General features: G+C 39.7%; 1 protein-coding gene across 1 annotated transcript in view; it reads left to right on the top strand.

Moving 5' to 3' along the window:
- The window catches only part of pde11a (phosphodiesterase 11a), a 39,546-nt gene that overhangs the window by 3,380 nt on the left and 11,087 nt on the right, over window positions 1-25,079 (top strand). Inside the window, exons 3-14 of the mRNA XM_061088192.1 lie at window positions 8,588-8,677; window positions 9,019-9,159; window positions 9,271-9,335; window positions 10,857-10,989; window positions 11,788-11,863; window positions 15,671-15,738; window positions 15,839-15,931; window positions 17,323-17,373; window positions 19,758-19,904; window positions 20,019-20,126; window positions 21,748-21,857; window positions 23,018-23,108. Coding sequence (XP_060944175.1) covers window positions 8,588-8,677; window positions 9,019-9,159; window positions 9,271-9,335; window positions 10,857-10,989; window positions 11,788-11,863; window positions 15,671-15,738; window positions 15,839-15,931; window positions 17,323-17,373; window positions 19,758-19,904; window positions 20,019-20,126; window positions 21,748-21,857; window positions 23,018-23,108 — 1,173 coding nt within the window. The remainder of the gene's footprint in view (window positions 1-8,587; window positions 8,678-9,018; window positions 9,160-9,270; window positions 9,336-10,856; window positions 10,990-11,787; window positions 11,864-15,670; window positions 15,739-15,838; window positions 15,932-17,322; window positions 17,374-19,757; window positions 19,905-20,018; window positions 20,127-21,747; window positions 21,858-23,017; window positions 23,109-25,079) is intronic.

Genomic DNA, 25,079 nt, shown 5'->3' on the forward strand with positions numbered 1-25,079 from the left:
CTGTCAAATTTTTTTTGCTGTCCCTGTTCTCTTACTCACATTTTTGCAGCAGTAGGTATATTAAAGTAAAGATGGAATTCTCTGAGTGAAAAGGGGACTTTTCTCACATTTAGGCCATTTGCATATTGTAAGTTGCATTGTGGCCTGATTATGGAACATACTATGGAAGATTTCTGTCATTGCAGTTGATTTTGAGTTGAATATGATTGTTTCTTTCTATAATTTCTGTTTCATGCTTGTTCTTAATGTAGATGCTTTCCAATGTTTAGCCCAGGAAGTTTGAATTATTACTAGATTGTATGTTTTCCTCAATAATCTATTGAAGTTTATATTCTGTATCCAGTTTGTTAGTAACAGATTTTATCGCTGCATGGCTCAAACACAGAACATAACAATGGAATAAACACAAGGAGAAAAGGTTATCATATTAAGTTTATATTATTAATAATAGAACAAATTAACAACTCAAAGTGAGTATTTCAAAATTTGTTTCCAAATTGGCACTGACAGGACATCACTGGAGTGATATATTTTCTTTTCAGAAAAGTCATGGTTAATAATTCAAGGGCGTATTGATTAAGTGGCATTACTTTAGTCTGTATTTATTTATACATTCAATATAGCTGCCCAGTTGGGGACATGCAAAAGGTTTGGCACACGGTTTTTTCCTGTCAGAAAAAATATGAAACGAGTTGACAGAGTGTCTTTATAGAGGTGGTTCTGGAGATGTTGGTCTGGAGACATTTGATTCAGATTTGTATGTGTTGTGTTGGTAACAATATTCTGCAATGACACAGAATATAATGAAACACAAAGAAAAGACAATACGCACTTTTGAACAGATAAGCACCATTACCTGGGATGATATCCACATCACATATTGTCCTCAGGGTTTGGATTTAGCTCCTGCTCTGCAGTCACATCTGTCTTTCCCTTTTACATCCTCTTTTTTGTAAACTGAATATTTCTCAAACATCGTATACAGCGACAGATGGTTTTATTCTTTCTCACCTCCTTTGCCCTGTCTGAATGTAACTAGTATTTTTTATTTAAAAATAACATATTTGCCCTTAAACCCAGTCTAAGTGCTCAGTTCCTTGCTGAATCATAGGCTGTCTCTCAGCATCGTCCAGTTTTCCCAAGGCTGTATCTACCAAAGGGCCAGGGCCCTGATGTTACACCACCAAGAATAACAACTTTGTATGGTGTATTGTACAAATCTAATGTGTCAAAGACGAAGGTGTGGTGTTACATCTTTAACTGATCCAGTCATCTGTTTCTTAATGATTATTTATTTGACTTATTAATGTCATCAGAAATACACGCAGAGCATGTGTTTGTCCATCAGCACACTTTCAATAGATGTAGCAGAAGGGCTGTGACAAGCACACACACTGATTTGTTCTGTTATTGCAGCTACGAGGCCCCGAAGGGTGGAAAAGATGGAACATGAAAGCACAAATCTTGCTGTGCCTTCATTTTAGAGTTAAGTTTCTACTGAAGCAAACGTCTGCAGTTCTTTTTATCCATCATATGTTTTTTTCTTTCTCCATTGGAGCTCCTTCAAAATTCCATCCCTAAATTCCATCCATTGTTCATAGCAGATCAGGAATTCCTCTTTCTTTCCCTTGTTTTGAGTATGTTTCACATTGCATTAGCATCACGCTAATGCGTGAGATGGCTAGAGCTGAATTAATAATGAAATAAGATGCTAGCATCACAGTGAGCTCCCAGCACACCACAGCTGCAGCTCTGCTTTTGTAGGGAATGTAATGTAATAGGAAAATGTATGAGTATTTTAAAAGCATTAAATGATGCTGCAACAGCAGAAGTCATTAGAGATTTGAGTGTATCTTTATTAAAATAAATGATATTCGTCGTATACTGAAACCTTACAGGATATTTAAGCACGTTTCAGGGCTGGTTTTACATCCCACGCTGCCTTAATTGTATATACCCTGCAGTATCGCAATCTGATGGGAGCTTGGATAATGGTTCAGCCCATGCATAATTGCACTGTCTCATTATCTTCTATGGAGGAATATACTGATTGACTTAATTGAAGTGTATAAGCTGACCTCCTCCTGCTGTTTCTATATCTTGAAGTTTTAACATGATTTAACTGGTCTTTCACTTTGCACACCTCTATCATTTTACATATGTAAAATGTATTATTCACAGGTTGGCATTTTCATAACTTTCCCTTTAATAAGATGAAAGTTGCGCCATGTAGGTGCCATCTGCCAAACCAGTTTAACATCTGTGTGTGTTGATTGGCAAATAGCATTCTCCCCCCACCGCTGTGCTCCCTCTGGCTTCCAGACTCCCTGTCAAGTTGGCTCAAAGCAAATCTGTAATAACCACTTTCACACAATCCCCCAATGTAAATCTACAGCTAAAGAACAGAGAACACAATTTCTTCTGATATTGCATGTGTTTAATTCATTAATATATATATGACACAGTTTTAAAAAATCAAAAAATAAATTATTTAGAGAAACAGAACAATATTTGCAATTTGATAGTTTCATAGTACTGTATATTCATGTTGGCAATGTGCAACTATGAAAAGTTGCTGTGTGAAAGCTCTGAGGGGACAACAAAGAGGATGAGATATTCTTATTGGGTATTTTGTTTTTAGTATAGCCCTGCCGAAGTTATCTTTTTTTTGCAAAATAGTCAGAGAAAAACTATAAAAACTATACTATGATATTTGAGTGGACAGCTCTCAAAACCAGTAAAACATGACGTAATGCAGAGTAAGAAAATAAGCAGCCATGTGTCCGGCAGATAGAAATTTTTGTGTGCCTTGAAAAGGGCAAGTTCTTCATTAAAAAAATACATAGACGTGTTTTTTGAATCAAGGAAGTGTGTGTGTGTCCATCTGTGCAACTACATGTTTGCTTTAACCAATTCATTTAGGAAGTGCAGAACATTTAGAATGAAAACCTGTTTCTAACATGATTCATACCAATGTAGCTCAATGCCACTGAGCCGTCCAAACACAGGTGTCCAAACATTTAAAACAAACTTTAAAAAATGAAGTCCAAACCAACAGGTGGACGGAATATTGACATTGTTTGAGGAGAAGGCATTAAGTTCAGTCTCCACCCTTTTCTCTGGATCAAGCCTGATCAATACATTGCAATGTTGTTATTGGCCCATATTAGCTTTACTGATATATCAATAACAGCTAATTCAGTCTGTGGGTAGATATATGTAGGCGGCTGTAATTGCAGAAAATACAGAATATGTTTATCAATCAATCAATCAATCAAATTTTATTTGTATTGCCCATACTCACAAATCACAATTTGTTTATGTGCAGTATGTTTTACTGGTGCAGTTGTTTTTTTATTAAATTAACAGCCTTACAGGTGAATGGGTGACCAGGCAGGCGAGATGACAGGAACAGAAAACAGGAAGCAACATGCACAAGAAGGTGGCAGAGGAGGGTGGAAACAGGTGTGAGAAAAGGGCAGATCACAGGAGGAGAATGGGAACAGAGAGGAAGGACTGAGGAGGCCTGGTGGGTGAAAGGAGCACGGCAGGTCTAAGGAGCTGAGGGGAGGTTCATAACGTGTTTATAACGTGTTCATAACATAACGTGTTGTAAGAACCATGAGCACAGGCGGGAGACAAGGTCTGAGGGAAACTGAGAAGCAGACTCCGGCACTGCACTTTAGTTTCAACATGTTTAGTAATTAAAGAAAACAAATATTTCATGTACAGTTTTCAAATTAGATTTTTAATCGATAATTAAAAGGACACAGGTTTTTTTTTTAGAACTGAACATTTCCCTGTGGGGGTTTGCCACACGGCATTGTTATCTTACAGTCAATAACTGCAGCTTAGATAACGAGTAAGCTGGAAGACATGATTGTTGTAAATCACCAATTATTTCACAGTTTACACCGAAAGGACATATTTCTTTTTAGGTTGTGTGCAGACCGTTTTACAAAGTGCAAGAAAACCTCAAAAGAGAGGCTGTAGTTGGAAAAGTCTCTTTAACTCGGTAGAAAAGTGTTCTCATTGGCCACAGGAAGATTCACCTGAGGAGCCACAAACGTTTACAAAACCAATGTTACTGAACTGATGGATCATCTGCTGTTCAGTTATTGTGACCTCTCCTTTGCTCCTCGCTTTTTTTTCCATGTACCTGCATACATGTGTACAACTGTGTTATAATAATGAATAGAGCAGCACTGCAGGTATTGTACAGAGTTTATTTGAAAAAAAAAGCCCCTTGACCTCAACCAGACAATGCACAACATTGTAAATGTTTGCTTTTATGAAATTAGGGGCTGCGAGTCATTCTTTTCCACCTTCTCTGTGACACCTTATACTGCATGTTGCATGATCATGGACCATAGATCATGATGGGGGCTCAAGAATCAGAGATAGTGATGGCGGATCAAGGATAGTGATGGTGGATTGTGGATCGTAGTGGCATCTGATTGTCGTGGGGTTTTGAGGGTTAAGGACAGAGGATGTCGCACCTTGTCGAGCCCTATGAGACAAATTGTGACTTCTGAAGTTGGGCTATACAAATAAAATTTGCTTGATTAATTGATATTAATCACGTTGCTGTTTATGTTCACGTTCTGAAAAATGAAACAGTGACTTCATTTTTGTGAAATTTAATGAGGTGTGTATTCCTGTCGCATGAATATTTGATGTTACCTTCAAAAGAAGCAATCATTGCTTAGTGGATTCGTAAAACTGCTGTTTGCTTTTCTGACACCAGCGGGGGACCATATGAGATTGGAGAAAATGGAGACTTTTTTCTTTCTTCTTCTTTTTCCTGAGAGCAATTCTTGGCAAAGCAACAATGGCTTCATCTCACCCCATGTGCAAAGTGAGAACATCTTTTTAAATGAACCAGTAGTTGTAGTTTGCAGGAGTAAGTGGACAAGGAAAGTGTTGCCGTCGCAATTTATCTTGGTTTGCCTCGTATGAAATTCCAGTTGTGCCAAAGGAAGTTGTTGAAGTTTCAGGAGCTGCCTGAGCTTAATGGCTCGGTCAGTTTCTTTGGTTATTAAACCACTCTTTACTGGTCAGTCCACGGGCAAAAACGTCTTGTTTGTAATGCAACCTTGTATAATGGCCTGGCTGACAGAATGTAATTAGAGGAAGCAGTGCTTTTCTTGGGTTTGCCTGTTAGTTCTGCGGGCAGATCCATAGCCAGATCCCCAAAGTCCAGCTCGCTAATGAATCTGCTCCTGCTGGGGCTATTGATGGCCACTGCCTCTCTGGAAGATCATTATTAGACAATTCCAAAGGACAGCTGAAATAGCATTATGTCAGAGCTTATCGCTCCGCGTCATCTGTTTTCCGTGTCTGAAAACAATTGCATGAGGCACTTGATTATGTATAATGACTGAATTAAGTGCATACATTTAATTTACTAATTAGAGTGACAGACTAATATTTCTTATGTTATGATTAGGAAGGATTTTGATTTAGTGATTTAATTAACAGTGTCATAATATGCACATCAGTGTGTCGTGTTGGAGCAGAGGAATTCTATTGAATTTATTTTTGACATAAGCACAATACTATATCTTTCTTATTCATAGTTAGAATAATTCAGGATAAAAACACAATAAAGCCAAATGGGTAACTTCATTGTGGTGCTTTGAAATACAACAAAGCAAAACTATAAAACCAGTTAAACATGTGTTTATCCAACAAGAGAATAACTGATGTGATGTTTTCCTCTCATTTTAAGATCTGCTTTACACATTACTGAAGGTGTGGAGCAGGATTTATATACAGTACAATCATGTATTCTTGTTCCTTATCCACGTTTGCATGTATACCTTTGTTTCTACAATTATTTCTTGTGGTGGCCAACATGCTTTTCAAATTCAGATAGCGCTACCACCATTGAAGTATAGAGTGATGCCATCCCAGGAGACCTGTTTGATTGTAAAGAGAAACTGTGGCAATTAGAGCCAAGGTTTCACAGCCTTTTTATGTCTGCAGTGCCATTTTACGTCTGCCATGATCGTGAACCCAGCAATTAGGAGTTGAAAAGTTAACATGTGGTTTTTATCAACCGTAAGAGCACAGAGTAAGCTCCACATGTATGATACTTTTATACTAATGTACGTTTAGTATTTACTTTTAACTGACTTTGGACTAATGGTTCCTGCAGGTTTCAACTGGTTAAATTAAATAATATTGAAGACCTCAATGAATGAAATTTAGGAACTATATCAAGTATGACAGATAGGAAGGAATACCTGAGTACCAGAATAACTTGCCCCATGATTTTAGATACTTATACGTCGAAAAATTCTTGTTCGTAGTTTTATTGCAGCATTCTAATTATATACTGCTAGGAAAGACCTACAATACATGGAGACATTACAAATGCATGCCGCCAAAACTGTCCTCAGGAAAAACAGACCTAAAGCGCAACAGAAGTACTGTTGAATGGAAATTAACATCATTTAGACTTTAACCTAAACGTATTCAAGACCTAGTCTAATTTAAGGCCCAAAGTTCTGATAATTAAATTTAAGACATTTTTTTGACCCAGTGGAAACCATGTATTGATTTGTCCAACTGTACATAATCTAAATCATATCCTCACGTAGGCCCAGAACTCGAGCCTGTGAACCTGTGGACTACCTAAAAAATATTTCCTGAGGAGGTCAGAGGTAAACGCTTCACATTTTCATCACAGTGCGATAAGATTGAGCCCCTTACATGGTCATTTGTGGCCGATGATTAATTGATACATTATCTTTTCTGAAAGGTGAAAAGAGATATATATCCCTGTATCAGCAGCCACAGCTGAGTAACTTCCCATTCATTTATTGTCGTAGTGTCCCTACCCTCGGGTCGCACTGAGGACTGGTAAATATAAGTGGGTTTGTTGCACTGATTGTATTGTTTACACAGCAGCACAGATCCTAAATATAGATATCCAAACAAAAGAGGCAGAGTAAGGAAGCACACAACCCTAAATCCTATTGATTCCATGTTACCGGGTCCCGAGTGTCTCCCAGATAAGGCCCCATTGTGGAGTAATTGCAGTTGTGTAGAATTCAACCTGTGTATTGAATGCACTGCAGCCACCTCTTTGCGTCTTCTGCAGACGTTTGTGCATATTGTTGTTCACTATGCATCAACAGTGCTGAGGAAGGAAAGAAATGTAGGTTGATTCCAAACAAGTGAGACGCTGAATCGATTTCAGGACACATATTAACTATAGTCATTAGGCCACATCAAGTGATTACTTATGTGAAGAAAATATGATAGAAAAAATGTATTTATAGAATCAGCCCAAGGCGTAAGTGTGTATGAATATTCAGTCAAATGGTAAAATGTCAGTTAGATTGATTTATTTGTCCTAGCGAGTAATGATGCCAATGAAAAGCCATTTCTTATTTGTTCCAGTTGAAAAGCTTAAGTTTTCGCGGATGCAAATAGAACCCGTTTTTTCTTCTAGCAGCTTTAATTATATGGCAGTTCAAAAATATAACATTACAAACTTTTTTTGCAAAGGAAAATGGTGACACCATTCACAGCCCTGTGGGGAAATTGGGGTCTCAGTATCTTGCCCAAGGACATTTGAAAAATGCATACTGGAGGAGCTGGGGATCAAACCACCGACTTTCTGGTTGTTGTGCATCCCGCTCTAACTTCTGAGCCCTTGTTGAATGCTTCCTCATTACACATTAGTCAAATGTTTCATGTAGTTATGTGTTTTAAATTTCAGCAATGTCAATAATCAAGTTTAACAGCCATCATTCTTGTTCTTTGCAGCCTTTTTTGTTTGCTCTTTGCTCAATTCTGGTTTGTTCTTGTGAAATCTCAGAATTGTCTTGAGGGAATTCCTTCAAATTTTGGCAGAAATGTTCTAGGAGGTACAGTATCGATTTTGAATGACTTACCCAGTACTCTGACTTCTGACCTTATTCTGAAAAATATATTATTTTAAATATGATGATTGCAGGAGTTGATAAAAATCTGATTATTCCACGTCTTATAGTTTGCTTATTACAAGTATGACTTTAGTTAGCTAATCATAAAATGCTGTTTTCTTGCCAGTGTCTTATCCAGATGATTATCTTGATGAGGTTAATATTAGATCATTAAAGTCCATGCAAACAAAGAGGGTACTGACGACAAGAAACCGGGTGAAGGAGAAACCGTGGTTATGCTAGGCATCTTAAAGGAAGTTGATACTTTCAAGTGTTTAGGCGCAAACATCACATTGGCAATATTTTATAAAAGTTTGCGGGAACATTGGAAGGCCTAGAGGACTTAATGAGGACATGAGTCATAATCAGACTATGCTTTATAACCTGTAAACTGGAATATGAATGGGATTGTTTTAAAGCAACAAATGTAAACGTCATATTCTGAGTAATGTCTTATTCTGAATAAAGCCAATAGTTGAAATACTGGATTCCATGTAAACAAACTTTGCCCTAAACTCAGCTTCCATGTTACATCATTATTCTGCAAAAACACCTTTCTAGCCATTATTCAAGCGCCTTAGCTCAGGATCACACTTGGAGCTGGTAATTCTAGTTTCTGTACATAATGACTCAATTCAATATGTCTACAGGTGCTGCAGATGTACCTGCCATTTTGTGGTATCGCAATCTCCAATGCCCAACTCTTCGCAGCCTCAAGGAAGGAGTATGACAGGAGTCGGGTAAGCCCACGAACAAGCCCACCCCCCCACAGACCCACCCCAGATCCCTAGGATCATTACTTCCTCCCCCTGACGCTGCTATTGCGGCTGAATATTGATCAGCTGCAGCCCACTTGGTTTTGCGGAGCAGCCCAGCATGGACCTGTTCTCTGGATGTGTAGCGGAGGGGGATGGGCCTTGTCCATAATCTCAATCTCCCAGGAAATGTTAAGAGATGCACTTATTCATGTCTTACATTGATTTATGATGGAAGATAACAAAATGAAATCTCAGACAGATATCTTATTCTTTCGATTTAAAACGGGAATAATGCCAGTGTTCTTTCTGTTGCATGTGTGCAGTCACTCCTGGAGGTCGTCAATGATCTGTTTGAGGAGCAGACCGACCTGGAGAAGATTGTCAGGAAGATCATGCACCGTGCCCAGACATTGCTTAAGTGCGAGCGCTGCTCTGTTCAATTGCTGGAGGATATTGAGTCACCGGTACTGTTTTATCTCTGCTGTCCAACTGTGTATATCCATCTTTCTGAACATTTGTAGTTTTAATAATTTTCTGAAGATCTTTAGTGAATCCTTCTCTTTCAAATTTCTCAGGTGGTGAAGTTCACCAAGTCATTTGAGCTGCTGTCTCCTAAGTGTAGTGCAGACACTGGAAACAGGTATGTATGGTGTAACATCTGCCCTGATGTAACCTACGTACTAAATAAGCATGCCTTCGCCTTTATTCGCTTTTGGAACCACAGCACCTGTAAATTCTACTCATAGCTTTGCTTTGTCTGAATCTGTAAAGCCTCCATCAAGGACAAAAAGTAAAGGAAGTATACAAATTGAATACACCGTAGTGTTGTGGGAGCAAGATGCTGATTCTGAATAGAAGGCATACTGTAGGAGTCCTAATTAATTGGGTTTTCGCTGCTGCTCTCCTCTGCAAGGCAAGGCTGAGTGGAGGAGGAGAGGCTTAATATTGTGTGGGATGTTTATGGATGAAAACCAAATGCTGAAAGGAAGACAAATTATCCCCCAAGCCCTGCACTTGCCATATCTGATGGTCACAACGAGTCAGAAGTGATGGCCACTACACCAATCATAAGACAAGAATCATAAGAGATGAGTGGTAGTCAAAGAAATGTCAAGTGTGCTTGACCGGCCAATTTAGTCCGACTGGCTAAACATGCTCCCTAGTGGTCCGTGTTTCTGGTGACACATAATTTAATAAACAGCCAGTTTGTGATTTCAAGTGATAAAACTACACAGTGCTCAATGTCAAGCTGAAATTTCAAAAAGCACAGCTTCTCTGCGATGATCATGACCCACAGTCTTCCCAAAGGTTCATCTGAATAACAAAAGCGGCTGTGCAGGATTCATGTGTGTAATTAGGTGAATGAATTTGGTGTCAAAAGGCGAGCAGCGAACTGTAGATTTTTCTAATGTGCATCACAAATCCCCCACCGGCCCCCTGGGCTGGATAATGTTGAGCGAGTGTAACGTGCTGCTCGTGTGTCTGAGGTATCTAAATGACTTCGAGAATGGAGAGAGGAGGAAAGAAAGACAGAATGAAAAAGGAGGGGTGAGGTATCTTGCCATCTCACTCATGAGGTTCATTCACCGTGGGTTTCAGATTCACAGCTGCGTCACCAGATCAAAAGGATTCAAAAGATCTGACATCAGCGTCTCTCCATGTTTATTCTAATGAGTCGCACTGAGCATTTACCATGTTGTGTTTGAAGGTATAAAGTCAGTGACAGCCTGCTGCAATAAATGTAAATGGGAAGCCTGAGCAGGGCTGCAGGTGTTTCTGTGGCAGAGTGTGGGGGCGTCTGGCAATGAGGAAGACAATCACACAATTAACTTTTCATTACTTCATAAGCTGCAGGAGAAGCTCACCGATATCTACTGTAGGAGAACTTCATTAAATGCAAGTCGACGTAAAGAAACAGGGTCCACAAGAGGGAATAACAGAGGCCTTCTGCAAGCTTGCAGTTTAGATGTGATAGAGAATATGTTTTTTTTGTACTTGGGAAGAAATAAAAGGGGGGTATTCTTTATTTTCATCAGCGAACGTTCTGTTGGAAAAATATTTTTACTTCTTCTGGGTAAAAGCAAGTGAACGCATTTGGTTTAACACTGTTTCTCCTTTTCTATTTGTTGTGTCTTCTTTCCTTCTTATTCCCTGACCCCAGTTTTAAAGACAGTATGGAGAAATCCTCTTACTCAGACTGGCTCATCAACAACAGCATTGCGGAGCTGGTTGCCTCCACTGGACTCCCTGTGAACATTAGCGACGCCTATCAGGATCCACGCTTTGATGCTGAGGTGAGCACACACACACATATTCTCTTTTTCAGAGTTGACGTCAAAGGGATTTATAATTAATATCTTTGAGAATGACATCATAACTGCACTTACCGCTTGGTGATGAGGACATTTCGCCTTTCGTCAAAGAGGCCTGTTTAGTTCCACTGGCTGGTGTGGTGCTTTGAACCTATATCGGTGTTGTTTACACAATAGATTGTTAAGAAATGTGGACGCAGCGTCTCCACTTCCTCCCACGATACCGAAATGAAGCCAAAATATTCTGGATAGGAGCACTATTGATCTCTGTAGGGTGAAGACCCTTTCAGACCAAACGATAACCACACCAGCCGTTGATGATGCTGCATAGGTCTTAACAGAATCCTTTAACTATGTGTGCCGACAAACGTCTTGTGTTTATAAATTGGTAAAGATTTGAGTATACTTATTTTAGTTTTTAATGCTTTAGCAAAGCAAAGATATTGGAAGCAGTGTTCTCTAAATTAAATTAAAAGTGAAACAATTTGACTTATTTGGAAAAAAGCAGATTTAAAAAACATGTAAACTATTAGAATTTTTGTTATGATCAATTCATTTAACCCCTCATAACGTTGATTAATAAATTGGTCAATAAAAGTTTGGAAAATTCTGATTTACTGAAGCCCAAGGTGATGTCTTCTAATTTCTTTTTGTGTGATTATCGATATTTTTATTGAAGTTCCATACCCTTTCTCAGTGTAATGTTCGTGGAAATGTGTTCTTTATGAGGATGAATGTTAATCTTCATACTATGACTGTATTTACACCCTTTAATTCTAGGCAGACCAGTTCTCGGACTTTCACATCCGCTCTGTGCTTTGTGTCCCGATATGGAACAGCAATCACCAAATCATTGGTATGTTAACAAACAGTGTTTCCTTCCTTGCTGATCTTACTTGATAGATGAATATAACAATAGATATTTATGTTGGTATGAGGTGATTAAATTTGGAGAAGTCTAATACACTTTGTGGCCAAAGAATGTGGCTAAGTACAGAGCCACAGGGATTTGTTTTCATTTAAAGCCACAAGAGCATTAGTGATGTTGTCACTGATTGCGAGGCTCACAGTCAGTCGGCCTTCAACCCCTTTCAAAGGTGTCAGATGGTGCTGAGGTCAGGGCTGTGTGTGGTCCACTACAGTTCTTCCAAACCAAACTGGGAAAAACATCTCTTCGACCTCTCCTTACATGGGCATGGTCATGTACAAACAGTTAAGGACCTTCCACAAACTGTTGCTAGGATTTTGGAAGTACATAATTATTTAAAATGTCACTGTACGTTGTAGCAATTAACGCTATTTTGATTGGGAATGCAAAAAACCCCATCCGTGCTGCACTTACAGGCTCTATAATGTAGGTTTTAAATGTCTTTTCTTCCATTACTGCTGCATAGCAGACAAGGGGATGGGGGAGCCTGAGCGTGCGATCAGCTGAAGCTGCATGTGTGTGATTAGATCCATGCTGCACCATCACTGGAGGTGGAGTTCCCCTCTCCTGGCTGTGTGCTTTGTGTTTGTGAATCAGCCCCGGGCCAACGCCACACTGACACTCTGATAAATCATTGATCTCTCATCTGGTTTGCGTGCTTGCTATTGCAGGGAGGAGCAAAGACAGCCGCTGAATGCTAGATTTTTATTTAATCGGAAAGTGATCAGCATATTTTCTTTAGCTGGTTGGTTAAAACCTGTTTGTGTGTTTGTGTGTGTATTTTATTATGTCCATGTATACACATTTCTTTGCGTAGGTGTAAGTGCATTTGTCGGGGAAGGGAGAGAGAAGAAGCAGTGAAGGGGGAAAGAAATGGCGTGTGTGTGTGGGCGGCACCTGAGGATCCAGAGTGAAAAACCATTATACAAACACAGCAGCAGGGGATGAAATTCTTAAGTCAAGGATTCATTCAGTTAGAAAACAAATGTCCTTTTGTCATCTGCCAAGGTCTCAGCCAACTCCTTCAGAATGTGACGGCAAGAAATATTGTTGTGACTAAACCAAAAGAATGAGGTTTATTGTCAAATATCCAATGTGAGGAAAATCCATTTTAGCACTTTCTTTTAGCAACATGGAGCAAAATTCACTGACGTAAACGGAGCTGGAACTCTTACAATTTAAAACAGTCAGATAAAATAGCCATTTCCTTTTTTTTCTATCAAAATCGGAGATAAGGCGAGTCAGAGATTCACAGATAAATTCATTACGTCACAACAAGGTAACATTTAAATAAGTAAATTAATTATTTAGCTAAATTGACTTAGTATTTTGGTAACTCCAGTTTGATTATGATGGATTATCAAGATCAAACTCAACACTCTGCTCACAACAGAGCAGATCACTAAAGACGTTTGTCCCAGATTATTATGTGATGCACAATTGGCATCAAATCAGCATTTTCATCACATTAAAGATGTAAATGTGATAAGGTAACAGATGGTTATTGGCAGCCCTCTGATAAACTAAGGGTGCACCAGGAAAGGATGGATCAGTTTATGATCACGATTAGAATATTCGATATGTGATGCTGAGCCGCCTCACACTTCACAAGGATCTTAAACAAAATTTGTCACCGAAAGACAGAGGGTATTTTTTACAACTCTGTTTGTTGTTTCACAATATGCGTTCATTGCATGCTCCATTATAATAATGGCTACTTTATTAAGATAACTGTGAGTTGAGTTTGGTTAGGGTCAGTGTAGTTGTTTGTAATGTGGTGTATTCCCAAGAGAGTTTTAATGTAGTAAGCACAAACCCACCCAATAGATAAACGGCGTCGTACAGCTACACAAACACTTTGGGTTTGCATAAAAACTAATAATGGAGCTGTGAGTAATTATCATGTTATGGTTTTTGATTATCTTTCATGGTAATGGAAAACAACTCTTGTGACAGTGGGAATGTGGTGTAGTTAAAGATTATGTGATGGCCACAGGGCTCGAAGCAGCCATTTCATTTGCTTAAATGCTCGGGGCCACCTACGCTTTAACTCGTCACAAACTACATGCTAATTACAGAGACAGCAATAATTGATGAGAGGCAACATCAACCCTGTACTTTAATTTTAATGACACCACGATGAAAAATGTTCTCACTAATCTGTTCACCTCTGTAGAAAATGTTTCTGTGGCAGGTTTGTTTGACCTCCTGGCGATTAATAAAATAGATATTTTTGAGCAATTACTTTTTTTTCATTTTGGGAAAAAGTAGAAATGTTGTGAATAAATTCAATTGCTTCATTAGTCTTTACAGTAGTGACTGCAATCTGTAGGGACATAACATCCTCAGAGTGTAAAGGTGTATCTATCCATTAACTTGCATTTGTCCATTTTCTGCTATTTCAGTTTGCACCAATGTGGCCACCTCCTCTAAGTTTACCTGGTTTCTTCTTTTGAAAAGACACACTTTTTGGCACAATCTCTTTGAAGAACACTGATAAAAGAGAAAGAATTTCCTTGTTACTAAGACAATGTACAACTTCACCAATTCATCCACAAAACTAGGTAGTTTAATTTAATCCTAAAATTAGACTTTGATCTTGAAAGTTCAAGTTGTTCCCTTCATATTGACTTTATTCTCAATTTGACAAATAAAAAAAAGATGGATTTTGTTCAACTTTATTCTCAACATTTCCACATTTTAATGCTTGACATGCTTTACTTATGGCCTTAACACTCATCTTTAATTTTTAATATAGGCTATATCCACACTAATTGTTTTTTTTAAAGCATTACGGTCCCTTGGTTTACGCCTGCCATCCACACAACCCCCAGGAGTTTTTGAGCCCCTGTAACGGGGAACTTTGGAATCACTGCTGGTTCCGTCATAGTTCGAAAAAGGGTCAGAAACTGGCAGAAACATATTTGGAAAAAAAATCAGTAACGGTTCCACCTCATTGTTGGTCCAAGAAAAAGAGACCCCTGGTGTTACTTCTCACCATTGCTGTTTCTTGTTCTCAGTGTTTGCTGCAACCAACAGTAAATAGACTATCTGCTTTCTGTTTACTTCCTGCTTCCTGTTCCCAGTGTACATGCATAATGATTTGCATTTTCAGGTGTGTTGGTATGGAGGCAGACTACCTCTGATACACAGCTTAACTGCCAGTCTATTTTAAAACTGTGTTTTGAAATCAAGTTTTAGTGTGGAACCATAATGATTTTTGTGTGACAGGAAATGTCAGTTTCATCATACTAATTACACATGTGTGCTTTATCAACCGAAACCTTTTTCTGTTTTAAATTATTTGATAAGAGAAACCATCTAAACAAGAAATACTGATTTCACATAAAGAGGCTTGGCAGCATCGTGACTGAATTCCGTTCAAAAAGATCATTGGTTGAATTACACATCCAGCATTTAGTTAATCATAACCATGTGTCAGTGTAAATGTATATGAAGTGGTATGCTCATCACTTTAAATGTTTTCACCAAGTCTCCTGGTATTTTTAATATAGTTTGACACAACAGCTATCACCATTGCTATTTATGTGAGGGGATGTTGTTTCTGTGCTTAATTGCCATTAATAATGCATGTTAGTCAATGGCATAGAGTATGTGGGTCTGATCCTCTTTTAATTGGAGGCAGGATATATGCACCAGAGCTTTGCCAATACCAAGCTTTAAAACTTTATTGTTAACTTCCTATTGTATGAATAAACTCACTTTGTGTACCAGGTGTCGCTCAAGTTCTGAACAGGCTTGACCGGAAACCATTTTATGATGCAGACCAGCGTCTCTTTGAGGTATTTTACCTGTATTTTTAAATTTTTCTATGTAAAGTATATTGCGGTCATAATAGAAATGGTTGTGGTAAAGTGTTTGTGTTTTTAATTCTGTTTTTAGGCGTTTGTGATCTTTTGTGGACTGGGCATCAACAACACTATCATGTACGACCAGGTGAAGAAGTCTTGGGCCAAACAGTCCGTGGCTTTGGATGTAAGAACACAACATCACATTTAATTTCCTTCCTGCCTGCCTTCCAAGTTATTAAAAACAAATCATCATCTCTCCTTCCAATTGCATAAAAACATTACCATGCAAACTGTAATGCTGCTTCAGAGAGTTGACTTCAGTGGATTCGGTACTGCTCCTGCTCCCTACTACAACATTCTGATTAGATCAAATGTCTTTGGAGGCGATCTCATTTATTCTCTTGCCCCTACACAAGCCCCTCTCAATTTAAACAAGATAAATGTGTTAGCATGCTACACAATAACTTTAAGAGAGTAAGTAAACCCACAAATGTACTAACAGAGGCTAAAATACAGACATTTATATGACAAAAAGTGTGACATACCTCTGCAGTGGAGTAAAACAGGACATTGAAACACATAAAACATACCTGACGAAAAGAGCCAAATAACAAAGTCCTCTGGTCAATTGTGTACGTGAGTGAAGCCCCTACACAAATAAAAAATATATTGGACTCTGTTTATTTTTACTGCTGTATAATTTGCTAGTCTTCTTCAGTCTCCATTTGCCATGCCTGTATGTTCATTGTGTTTATGTTAGCCTCCTCCCCTCCCTCAGATGATTTTGCGCTGCTCATCTTATTTGTTCTTCTATTTCATTATCTTATTTTTCCTTCCCTGTCAACACACGCTCCGCGCTGAAACATTTACCCAGAACGCACAGGAAACAATGGCTGCTGTATAGGGCTAATATAAGATCTGACTTATTCTCACTCCGGGGGTCTTCGTGCTTGGCTCCACTTCTTAGTCTCATAGTTCTACAAGAATGTGCGCCTGCAAAAAAGTGCTGATCTCTTTTTGCACATAACCTTCCCCACAAAGGTTTTATTGAAAATTAATGAGCGGCGGTGAAAAGCAATCCCTCATCTGCCCTGCAGTATGTGGCCGTGCAGCACACCGGCCTAACAGTTTGTCCTTAGATTAAAATAGGGAGCTTTCGGGTGCATTACAGTTAGTTAGCACTGCTCTGTTTCCAGATAGAAGACGTGGAGAACAGAGAGATACAGAGCAGTCAAAGGAGGGACACAGAATGCACTAATATGTAGATGCATCGCTCCTGGTAGCACTGAATAAACATGAGCGTTTATGATCAAATAAGCAACTGCAGGTCTGTGCGAGGTATTTCTCTCAGGAAATGAAGGGAACATGGCGATGGAATCCGGGATGGCACCGCTGCTCTTGTAGACTGTTCTACAGGCGAGTGTTAGCTTCCTTTTCTGGAAGGTCTGCCGAAATGCAGTGAAACAAATGTACAGTAGTTGCATCCGCAGCAACAGTCCTGCTCCTGGAGCCCTACTGGTTATTTTTAATAAACTGAAAAATATCCTGAGTGACACTGTTTCATCATTTTTGCAGGTGCTGTCTTACCATGCCACTTGCTCCAAGACTGAAGTTGACAAATTCAAGGTAACAGATATTCACAGTTGCCTTCATTACAGTCGTCTCAGCAAATCCCATTTGTTTCTCTCAATATTTACAGTGGTCTGGGGGATTCGTTTTTCAAACTCTGTGCTCAGCACCGATATTAAAGTCACATATCATGACACTGTTGTTCTGAAGCCTTTGTCTGTTTAACTAGAGCCTAAAGTATCTCATTCCTGAATTGTTATCCCATTAACGTTCACAGTGGACTTTATCTGACGAAGTTAGAATCAACGACAGGGGGAAAATAGTAGATTTTGAGAATGCGGTCGTAATATTGTGACATTGCTATTCTAATGTTATGAGTACAAAGTCACATTCGAATCGGACTAAAGTCATAATATTGTGAGAATAAAGTCATAATAATAGAATAATGTTGTGATATTACAAAAAGAAAGTTGTAATTTTACAGTAGATCAGCTGTCGCCTGCTTTAAAATGAGGCTCATGAAGCATTTTTTCAAGTTATACTTAAGTGTCGGTTTCATTAATTACAAAATACTTGGTTATCAAGATTTTAGATCCAGAAGGAGTAAAACTCCAGTGAGCACAGGTTCTCTTTGTTGCTTATTTCCACCCCCCCCCCCACCCCCCCCCATTTATCTGCAACTAAGATTTTCTGGTGCATTTTCAAGGATAAAACGTACCAATATGTACACGAGTATCCATGAATTTCAATTGGGTTTATATCCTGTTGTCTGATTAACTAATGACTTCCTTTTAGTGTATTTTCCCTTAATGTTGCTCAAAGGGAAATTGCAGCTGAATAACTGTACTCAAAGACTCTGCTCCCACAAAGCAGAGGATGAGGGATGATTTGGACTCTTTCCTCACACCCTAGTGACCCGGAGTAATCCAACACATCCTTTGACAAAATAGGTTGCATACGTCACTGCCTGCTTTCTGCTGCGGACGGCGTCTCCTGTAGTCTGCAGTGCGTGTTTACTCCTGGTGTGGATTACAACTTATGATTATCAGCTTTTCTCTGGAGGTGCAGATAATTGCAGTAATATAATTTCATTGTTCTCCTTCTCACTGTGTTCCCTTATATGTTGTTTTGTTATATCAATTAAGACATATTACAGACAATAACAGTATTAAAGGTGCATTATAATTTGACTGAACCCCTTTGCTTCATTAAAGTGTGAAACAAAAACAACCTAAGTAAAATAGATTTCTCTGATGTTTAAATGTAATGGTTCACAGGAAGGTAAACTCTCGGACATTTAGCCCACAATGCATTTGTGGTGCTCATGGGCCTTTTAATTAAGATTTACTTTCTAATTAAATAACAATATCTCATTAACTTTAATGGGGAAGAAAACAAATCTATGGCAACACAGAGGAATTATTGACAGCCTGTCATCCAGACTTCATTCTCGGGTTCCTCCAAAGAACCGCGGCCGGCTCGTAAAGCACAAATATGGGCCAAGAATTCCCCAGTGAAAATAAACTAATTGTGCTATTTGAAATGGATTACTCCAATCAACAGGCAATCATTCCCAATGCATTATTTACACAGATGAAAAATGAAAATATCTACATTTTTAATTGGCGTGACATTTCTGAAATATAGATATGACCTATTTTCCTGCACTTTCATGTGTAGGATTTTCCCCTGTGGCCATTAGCGTGAAGCAGGAACCCTGCTTTCCAGTGTGATGGTGTGATCTCCCAGCCCCCTCATCCAGCACCTGCCTTTCCCCCCTTCTTTCTTTCGTAACTGCTCTACATTCGGAGTCGAGCCTAAGCGCCGGCACACAAACCTGGCTGACACATTTTTTTTTTTAACCTGGGGCCGTGAATTAAGAGAGAGGAGAAGACATGCTGACCTGACAGGCAAACGTTTCAGAGGGAAACATCGCGGCTCTGGTGGCTGTCACACAGGCAGGGAACAGAGTACACCCAAAGTGTAACACAGATTTTTCTCAGACAGTTTTGACTCCTTGTTATGAAATGCAGGTTACGTCACAACATGATATAAATGCTGACAAGAGCCATAGAGGAAATATCTGTGGGTCGTCCTCATTAGACCACTTTGAAGAGAGGAGACATGGCTCCTTCGGGTTAATTGGAATCACGTATGTGTTGTGTGTTTTTGTTTGTTTAATTGTGTGTTGGGGGGAAGCTGTTGATTACTTCCGCAAAAACTGCGTGTGTGTGTCAATGAGCTCTGAAAGGAAAATAACAGTGAAATCCTCCCTCATTAATCTTAACCCTCACCAAATGAGTCCTCGGAGTCTTAATTAGCATATCTCCATATTTCCACGTATCATGAGAAAATGGCTCAGCATCCTCTGACCTCCCTGAACTCCTATTCTCTTTTTCCTCTATGTTTTTTTTTCTTCATATCCTTAAATGACGAAACAGGCTGCTAACATCCCCCTGGTTTGCGAGCTGGGCATCGACAAGCTGTCCTTTGACGATTTCTCTCTGGACGTTGACGCCATGATAACAGCCGCGCTGAGGATGTTCATGGAGCTGGGAATGCTGCAGAAATTCAAGATTGACTACGAGGTATAAGACCACCGGCTCTCTTTGTCTATTTCCTTTGAATACTTGAAAGAATTTCCCCCTAGAACACGACTGCTGACTACTGTGCTCGTCTCTTTCTTCGGTCTTCCCCTCCAGACGCTGTGCAGATGGCTGCTGACTGTCAGAAAGAACTACAGAATGGTCCTTTACCACAACTGGAGACACGCCTTCAACGTCTGCCAGTGCATGTTTGCCATGTTAACGGTAAAAATCATGATAACTCCAGATCAGTATATGAGTCAGACATGTTCACATGCTCTTCCGAAGGTCCCATTTCCAGAGTTGTGAAGTCATTGGTCCGACTTCGGGGTCTTTATGTGCTGTGAAGTCAGAATTTTGAAAAAATCGAGACGCTGAGTTGGTGTGACAAAATGTGTTATAATTAAACAACACCTTGACACCTCTTTCCAATTTGTGCATGATTACGATGCCCAAAGAAAAAGGATAATCTAAACATATGCAAATGAATCATAAAAACACCAGTGTTGTGCCCTTCAGAGAGATGGAAGTGACCCAAGTTAACATTAACACATTCACATTGGAAGCTACTTTTCAAAGTGTGTAATGACTTGAGGTGGCTTTCCAGTCCAGAGGTAATTTTTCAAATTTTTTCTAAGTTAAAGTAGTTAAACCCGGCGTGAATATACCTAAGATACGTCACTCAGAATACCATCAGATGTGGTCTGGGACACACATTGCCACATTACTTTGCCAGTGTGTATCTTAATGGTTTCCTGAGCTACAGTGATGGGCCGCCCACTCAAATAACGCCCTCAGCAAAAGCAGAGATACAAACTAATTCGTTGTGACAATGCCTGAGTGATCCTTCCAACAAATTTCATGTGTAATCTTGCTTACAAACAAACCAACCGACAAACAAACGGACAGAGGTGAAAACATAATCTACTTGGCCGAGATTAGGAGAGTATCCCCTGTTATCCTGACATATTTTGCAAATATTTCATAAAACTCACATGAAGGAATAAAAATCTGTGTATCACACCTTTTCTTTACCTGACATTATCTCAGCTGTGCTTCTATTCAAATCAACAAGCTTAATACTTGTTCGACCACGTGAGGTCAGTGAGGCAGAGGGAGCTGTAGGAGGAGTTAAGGTTAATCAAGGGTCCGGTTATGATGCACCACTTCAGTGCTTATCGTTGCCCTGTTCTGTCAAAGTGAGACGGCTGATGATACATTTCTGTTTGACCTGCGCTCAAATCGCACAGTTAAACGGCGACTTCTTTGCGTTGCTAATGGCACAGACAGCCCATTCTGTGCAGAGCCACACAGAGGTGTTTATTTAAATAGAGACCCCAGGAGAATGACTTCATGCATTTGATCTGGGTCCTTGGGGCAACACACTATAACGCACACTTTAACACAAACAGCACGGTGTACTTCATTAAATCAAGCGCTGCATTCATACATGGTGTCCCATCTGAATTGATTATTGGCAGAGGGAAATGAAATAGTCGTGTGTAAGCTGTTCTGGACCCCTGCACTCTCCTGCCATGTGTTTTAATGAGAGAGAGGGCTGTGCTATCTTTGCCTCTACCCCGACAATGACCTATAGTGACTCACTCAGCACATGGCCTCCAGAACCCATTCATCCAAGCCATAAATCTCCCAGTGTGACTGCGTTACCGCAGTCCCACTGGCATTTTAGGGAGATACTGTTTTTTCTTCTTCAGGATGCTGCTGCTGCTGTCGGAGTGTTTTCCATTTTTATTCAATGTTCTCCTCACAGCTTCGCAGAATAAGAGAAGAAGAGATGCGGATGTTTTCCTCATAGTGTTTGTGTTTTCTCATCTGTGCCAATCAGACGGCGGGCTTCCAGGAGACTCTGACAGAGGTGGAGATCTTAGCGCTTATAGTCGGCTGTGTGTGCCACGACTTGGACCACAGGGGCACCAACAACGCTTTTCAGGCAAAGTGAGTGTTCCCCACTTTCTGTCCTTCGGTGTCAAACACACACATAAACACGCTCCCTCCCACACACAGTTTATCGTGTGTTTTCCCACCTGCAGCTGTCAGTTCAACCCAGATCAGCAAGAGTGAAGAGGGAAGTTGTGTAAGGCTTATATAAGGGCCTGCCTAACGAAGAGCCAGTAAACACTGCAGCTAAACCTGTTGTCAAATTTCTTAAATTCTCTTTCCTCACTGAGGTTGTTTCGGTAAAAATGAATCTGAAAGCAAGAGGAAAACCAGGTGGACACATAATCATGAGCTTAATTAGACATTTTAATGATAACAGTTTTGATATTTTTATCCGCAGACTAAAAAAATGATTTCAGACAAGATTTTTATTTTATTTTGTTGATCACGTCCCAATTGACTGATTTATTTGGCTCCATGAGGACTCGTCTTACTGTTGAAATGCTTGTGTTGCCAGTTTCATCACATCAGCTGTAAGAAATAAAGTTTGATCATTTTATTGATATAACTGATCTGAATATAGACGACTACTGAGTTCAAAATTAGCTTTTCGAGACAAAAGACAAAGGAGAAAATAATAAAGCTCTCGTCTTTTCACTTTGATGTTCACATTGAACATCTTTTTTGGAATGTTCTCTCCGACCTACTGCAGCCATCTTCACTTCTTGTCATTCTAGGTGATGTTTGTCCTCTCTTTAATTTCTTATTGGAGCATTTACTGTGGAAATGATATCAAAATTAAAAATATAAGAATGCAGAACGAATATTACAAAAACACAGCATTTCGTGAACCTAAAAACCTTGGCTATATTGACTGACTATACAAGCCTCAGTTTTTCTATTCCAATTGAAATGATGATCATAGACAATGTTGATGAGTTGAAATTCAACTGCAGTTTGGGTTTATGACTCTGTTATTACTGAGCCATAAGTTGGCGACAGCGTGCAGAGTGAATTGGTTGAGGGAATTAAAACAGACTCAACAGCAGACGTTGCTTCTCAGTATGTGTTGAATGCTGATGATGTTATCCCTCTTCTTGATCCCTCTGTGTGTCTGTGTGTGTGTGTGTGTGTGTGTGTGTGTGTGTGTGTGTGTGTGTGTGTGTGTGTGTGTGTGTGTGTGTGTGTGTGTGCGTGTGCGTGTGTGTGTGTTTCAGGACTGGCTCAGCCCTTGCTCTGCTTTATGGGACCTCTGCTACACTGGAGCACCACCACTTCAACCACGCTGTTATGATCCTGCAGAGTGAGGTGCGCTAACGTTTTCATGAAGCTTCTGCCATAATTGCATTCTACCACGGCATGTTGTATTTGTGCAATACACTTTGTGATATGATTTTCAAACAGCATTTACCGCTGAGTATTAAACCCTTTAACACTGTTCCACCTGTGGAGAAGCCATAATTTTTAAGTTTGGTCTTCAAGAGTAATGCTGAGCAGTGTTTCGGTTAAAAAGACTCAGAAGTCATTAAAAACCAGAGTTTATCTCCAATATTCAGTATGAACAAGTAAAATTCTAAGCAGAGTTTTGGGTATTTGTTACTGCAGCAACTCTTCTCGTTCAGGGAGCAAGGGATTATGGGTAATATCCACGGTTGAATTGTGTCTCAGTTCAGTGGGACGACAGAAAAAAAAAAATCTACATTAAAAGCACTCAGAGAGAAACTATATGCACCTAAATGTTGTTTTTAAGCTGTAAACTAGATAAATAAACTGTTCTCTGATGAAACTAAATCACAATTCCCAACAAATGTATATATAAAAAATCTACATTTATTGATTGAACAGTGGGTTGTAAAGCCACACAGTGTGAGGTTATCTTAGCTTGGCATAAAGGCTAGAAACAAGGGGAAACAGCTAGCCTTGGTCTATCCTAAGGTTCTATCCAGCTACCAAGAACTCGAAGGTTGATAAATTAGTGTATAACCTTTTTTAAATGGACAGGTTTTGGTTTTCTGCTGCCTAGTATCAAAGTTTCAACGTTTTCTTACATACTATACCTTCGTCTTTACTCGCTATAAGCATGCACATTAATCAAAAAGTTGAAGTCCACCTTTCCGTAGAAAGATGAAGAGTTTGTGCCCACTGAGCCTGAAGGTAACCATATGGTGGCTCCATGTCTGTTGTATGTGAGCGAGTAAAGAATCGCTCGCTCTGCCCTCAAATCAATGTAATTACAGAGGCGATAGATTCGGTGGTAATTGGCTGAGAGAGACATTTTACCAGGTGACTGGGTTTGCGTGCGGTTGTAATTAACGATGTTTGGCGGGAGCAGCTCACATGAGGCTTAGGTTCCAGCGTCTTCATTATCCTGCTGCTGACAACACAGTATAAGCTGACAAATGTTTGCTCGGAACATCATAATGGTTTCCGTTGATACTGGGTCTGAACTAGCACTGTCCTATTAGCATATAAATGAATAGCGGGGCTGACTCAAGTAGAGGAGAAAGCTGGCGATGCAATCGGCCGGCCCTCTCCAACCGCTAATTAAAATGTTAACTTTTAAACGTCACCCGCTCGCTTTGGTCCCCATCACTTTCCTCTCGCCGGTTCCACTTCCTATGTCACTCGCCACCCTCCGCCATCCGCTCTAGTTGTGACAGAACGAGAGAAGTGTGATGTGTCTCTGCTGTTGCACGGTTCAATATTTCATGTGAGCACACGAGCTGATGAAAGGGATTCACAGGGGGAGGGAGGGGGGGCGGGCCGAGACGGGCGTACTGGAATTGTCAGCTTTTGAAAGAAAACTGTCTGTTTAAAAGATATTATTTTATTTTATTTTTACAGCTCATTATCCATCCTTCACTGTCATCACCTCTTCATCCTCCATGTTCTCCACAGAGGCTCTTCCTCCTCCAGAGGGAGGTGTCTAAGGAGTGAATGAATGTATAATACATAGCGGGGGGAGAGGCCTGTTTTAATCATTGAGATTCCAGTGGGAGAAGCTGCTCACTTAATAAGAGCCGAGCTGCTAGGTTCCCTTCTGTCCACCGCTGATCCATTCAGATGTTTGTACCTTGTGCAAACCTTCTTTATTAATGAAAGAGTCAAAGTAGAAAAGCGGCATCGGCTCCCTCGCTCACTGATTCATTATTCCATTCATAAACACTCAACACTTTACTCCACAGTGCGAAGTAAATTGAGATTATTAATCAGTGTCATGGTGTCATTACCACTGACAGCTGTGGAGTTGCACAACTGTAATTTTCACATCTATTAAAT

Source organism: Limanda limanda, chromosome 16 (assembly GCF_963576545.1).
Source record: "Limanda limanda chromosome 16, fLimLim1.1, whole genome shotgun sequence".
Taxonomy (NCBI): domain Eukaryota; kingdom Metazoa; phylum Chordata; class Actinopteri; order Pleuronectiformes; family Pleuronectidae; genus Limanda; species Limanda limanda.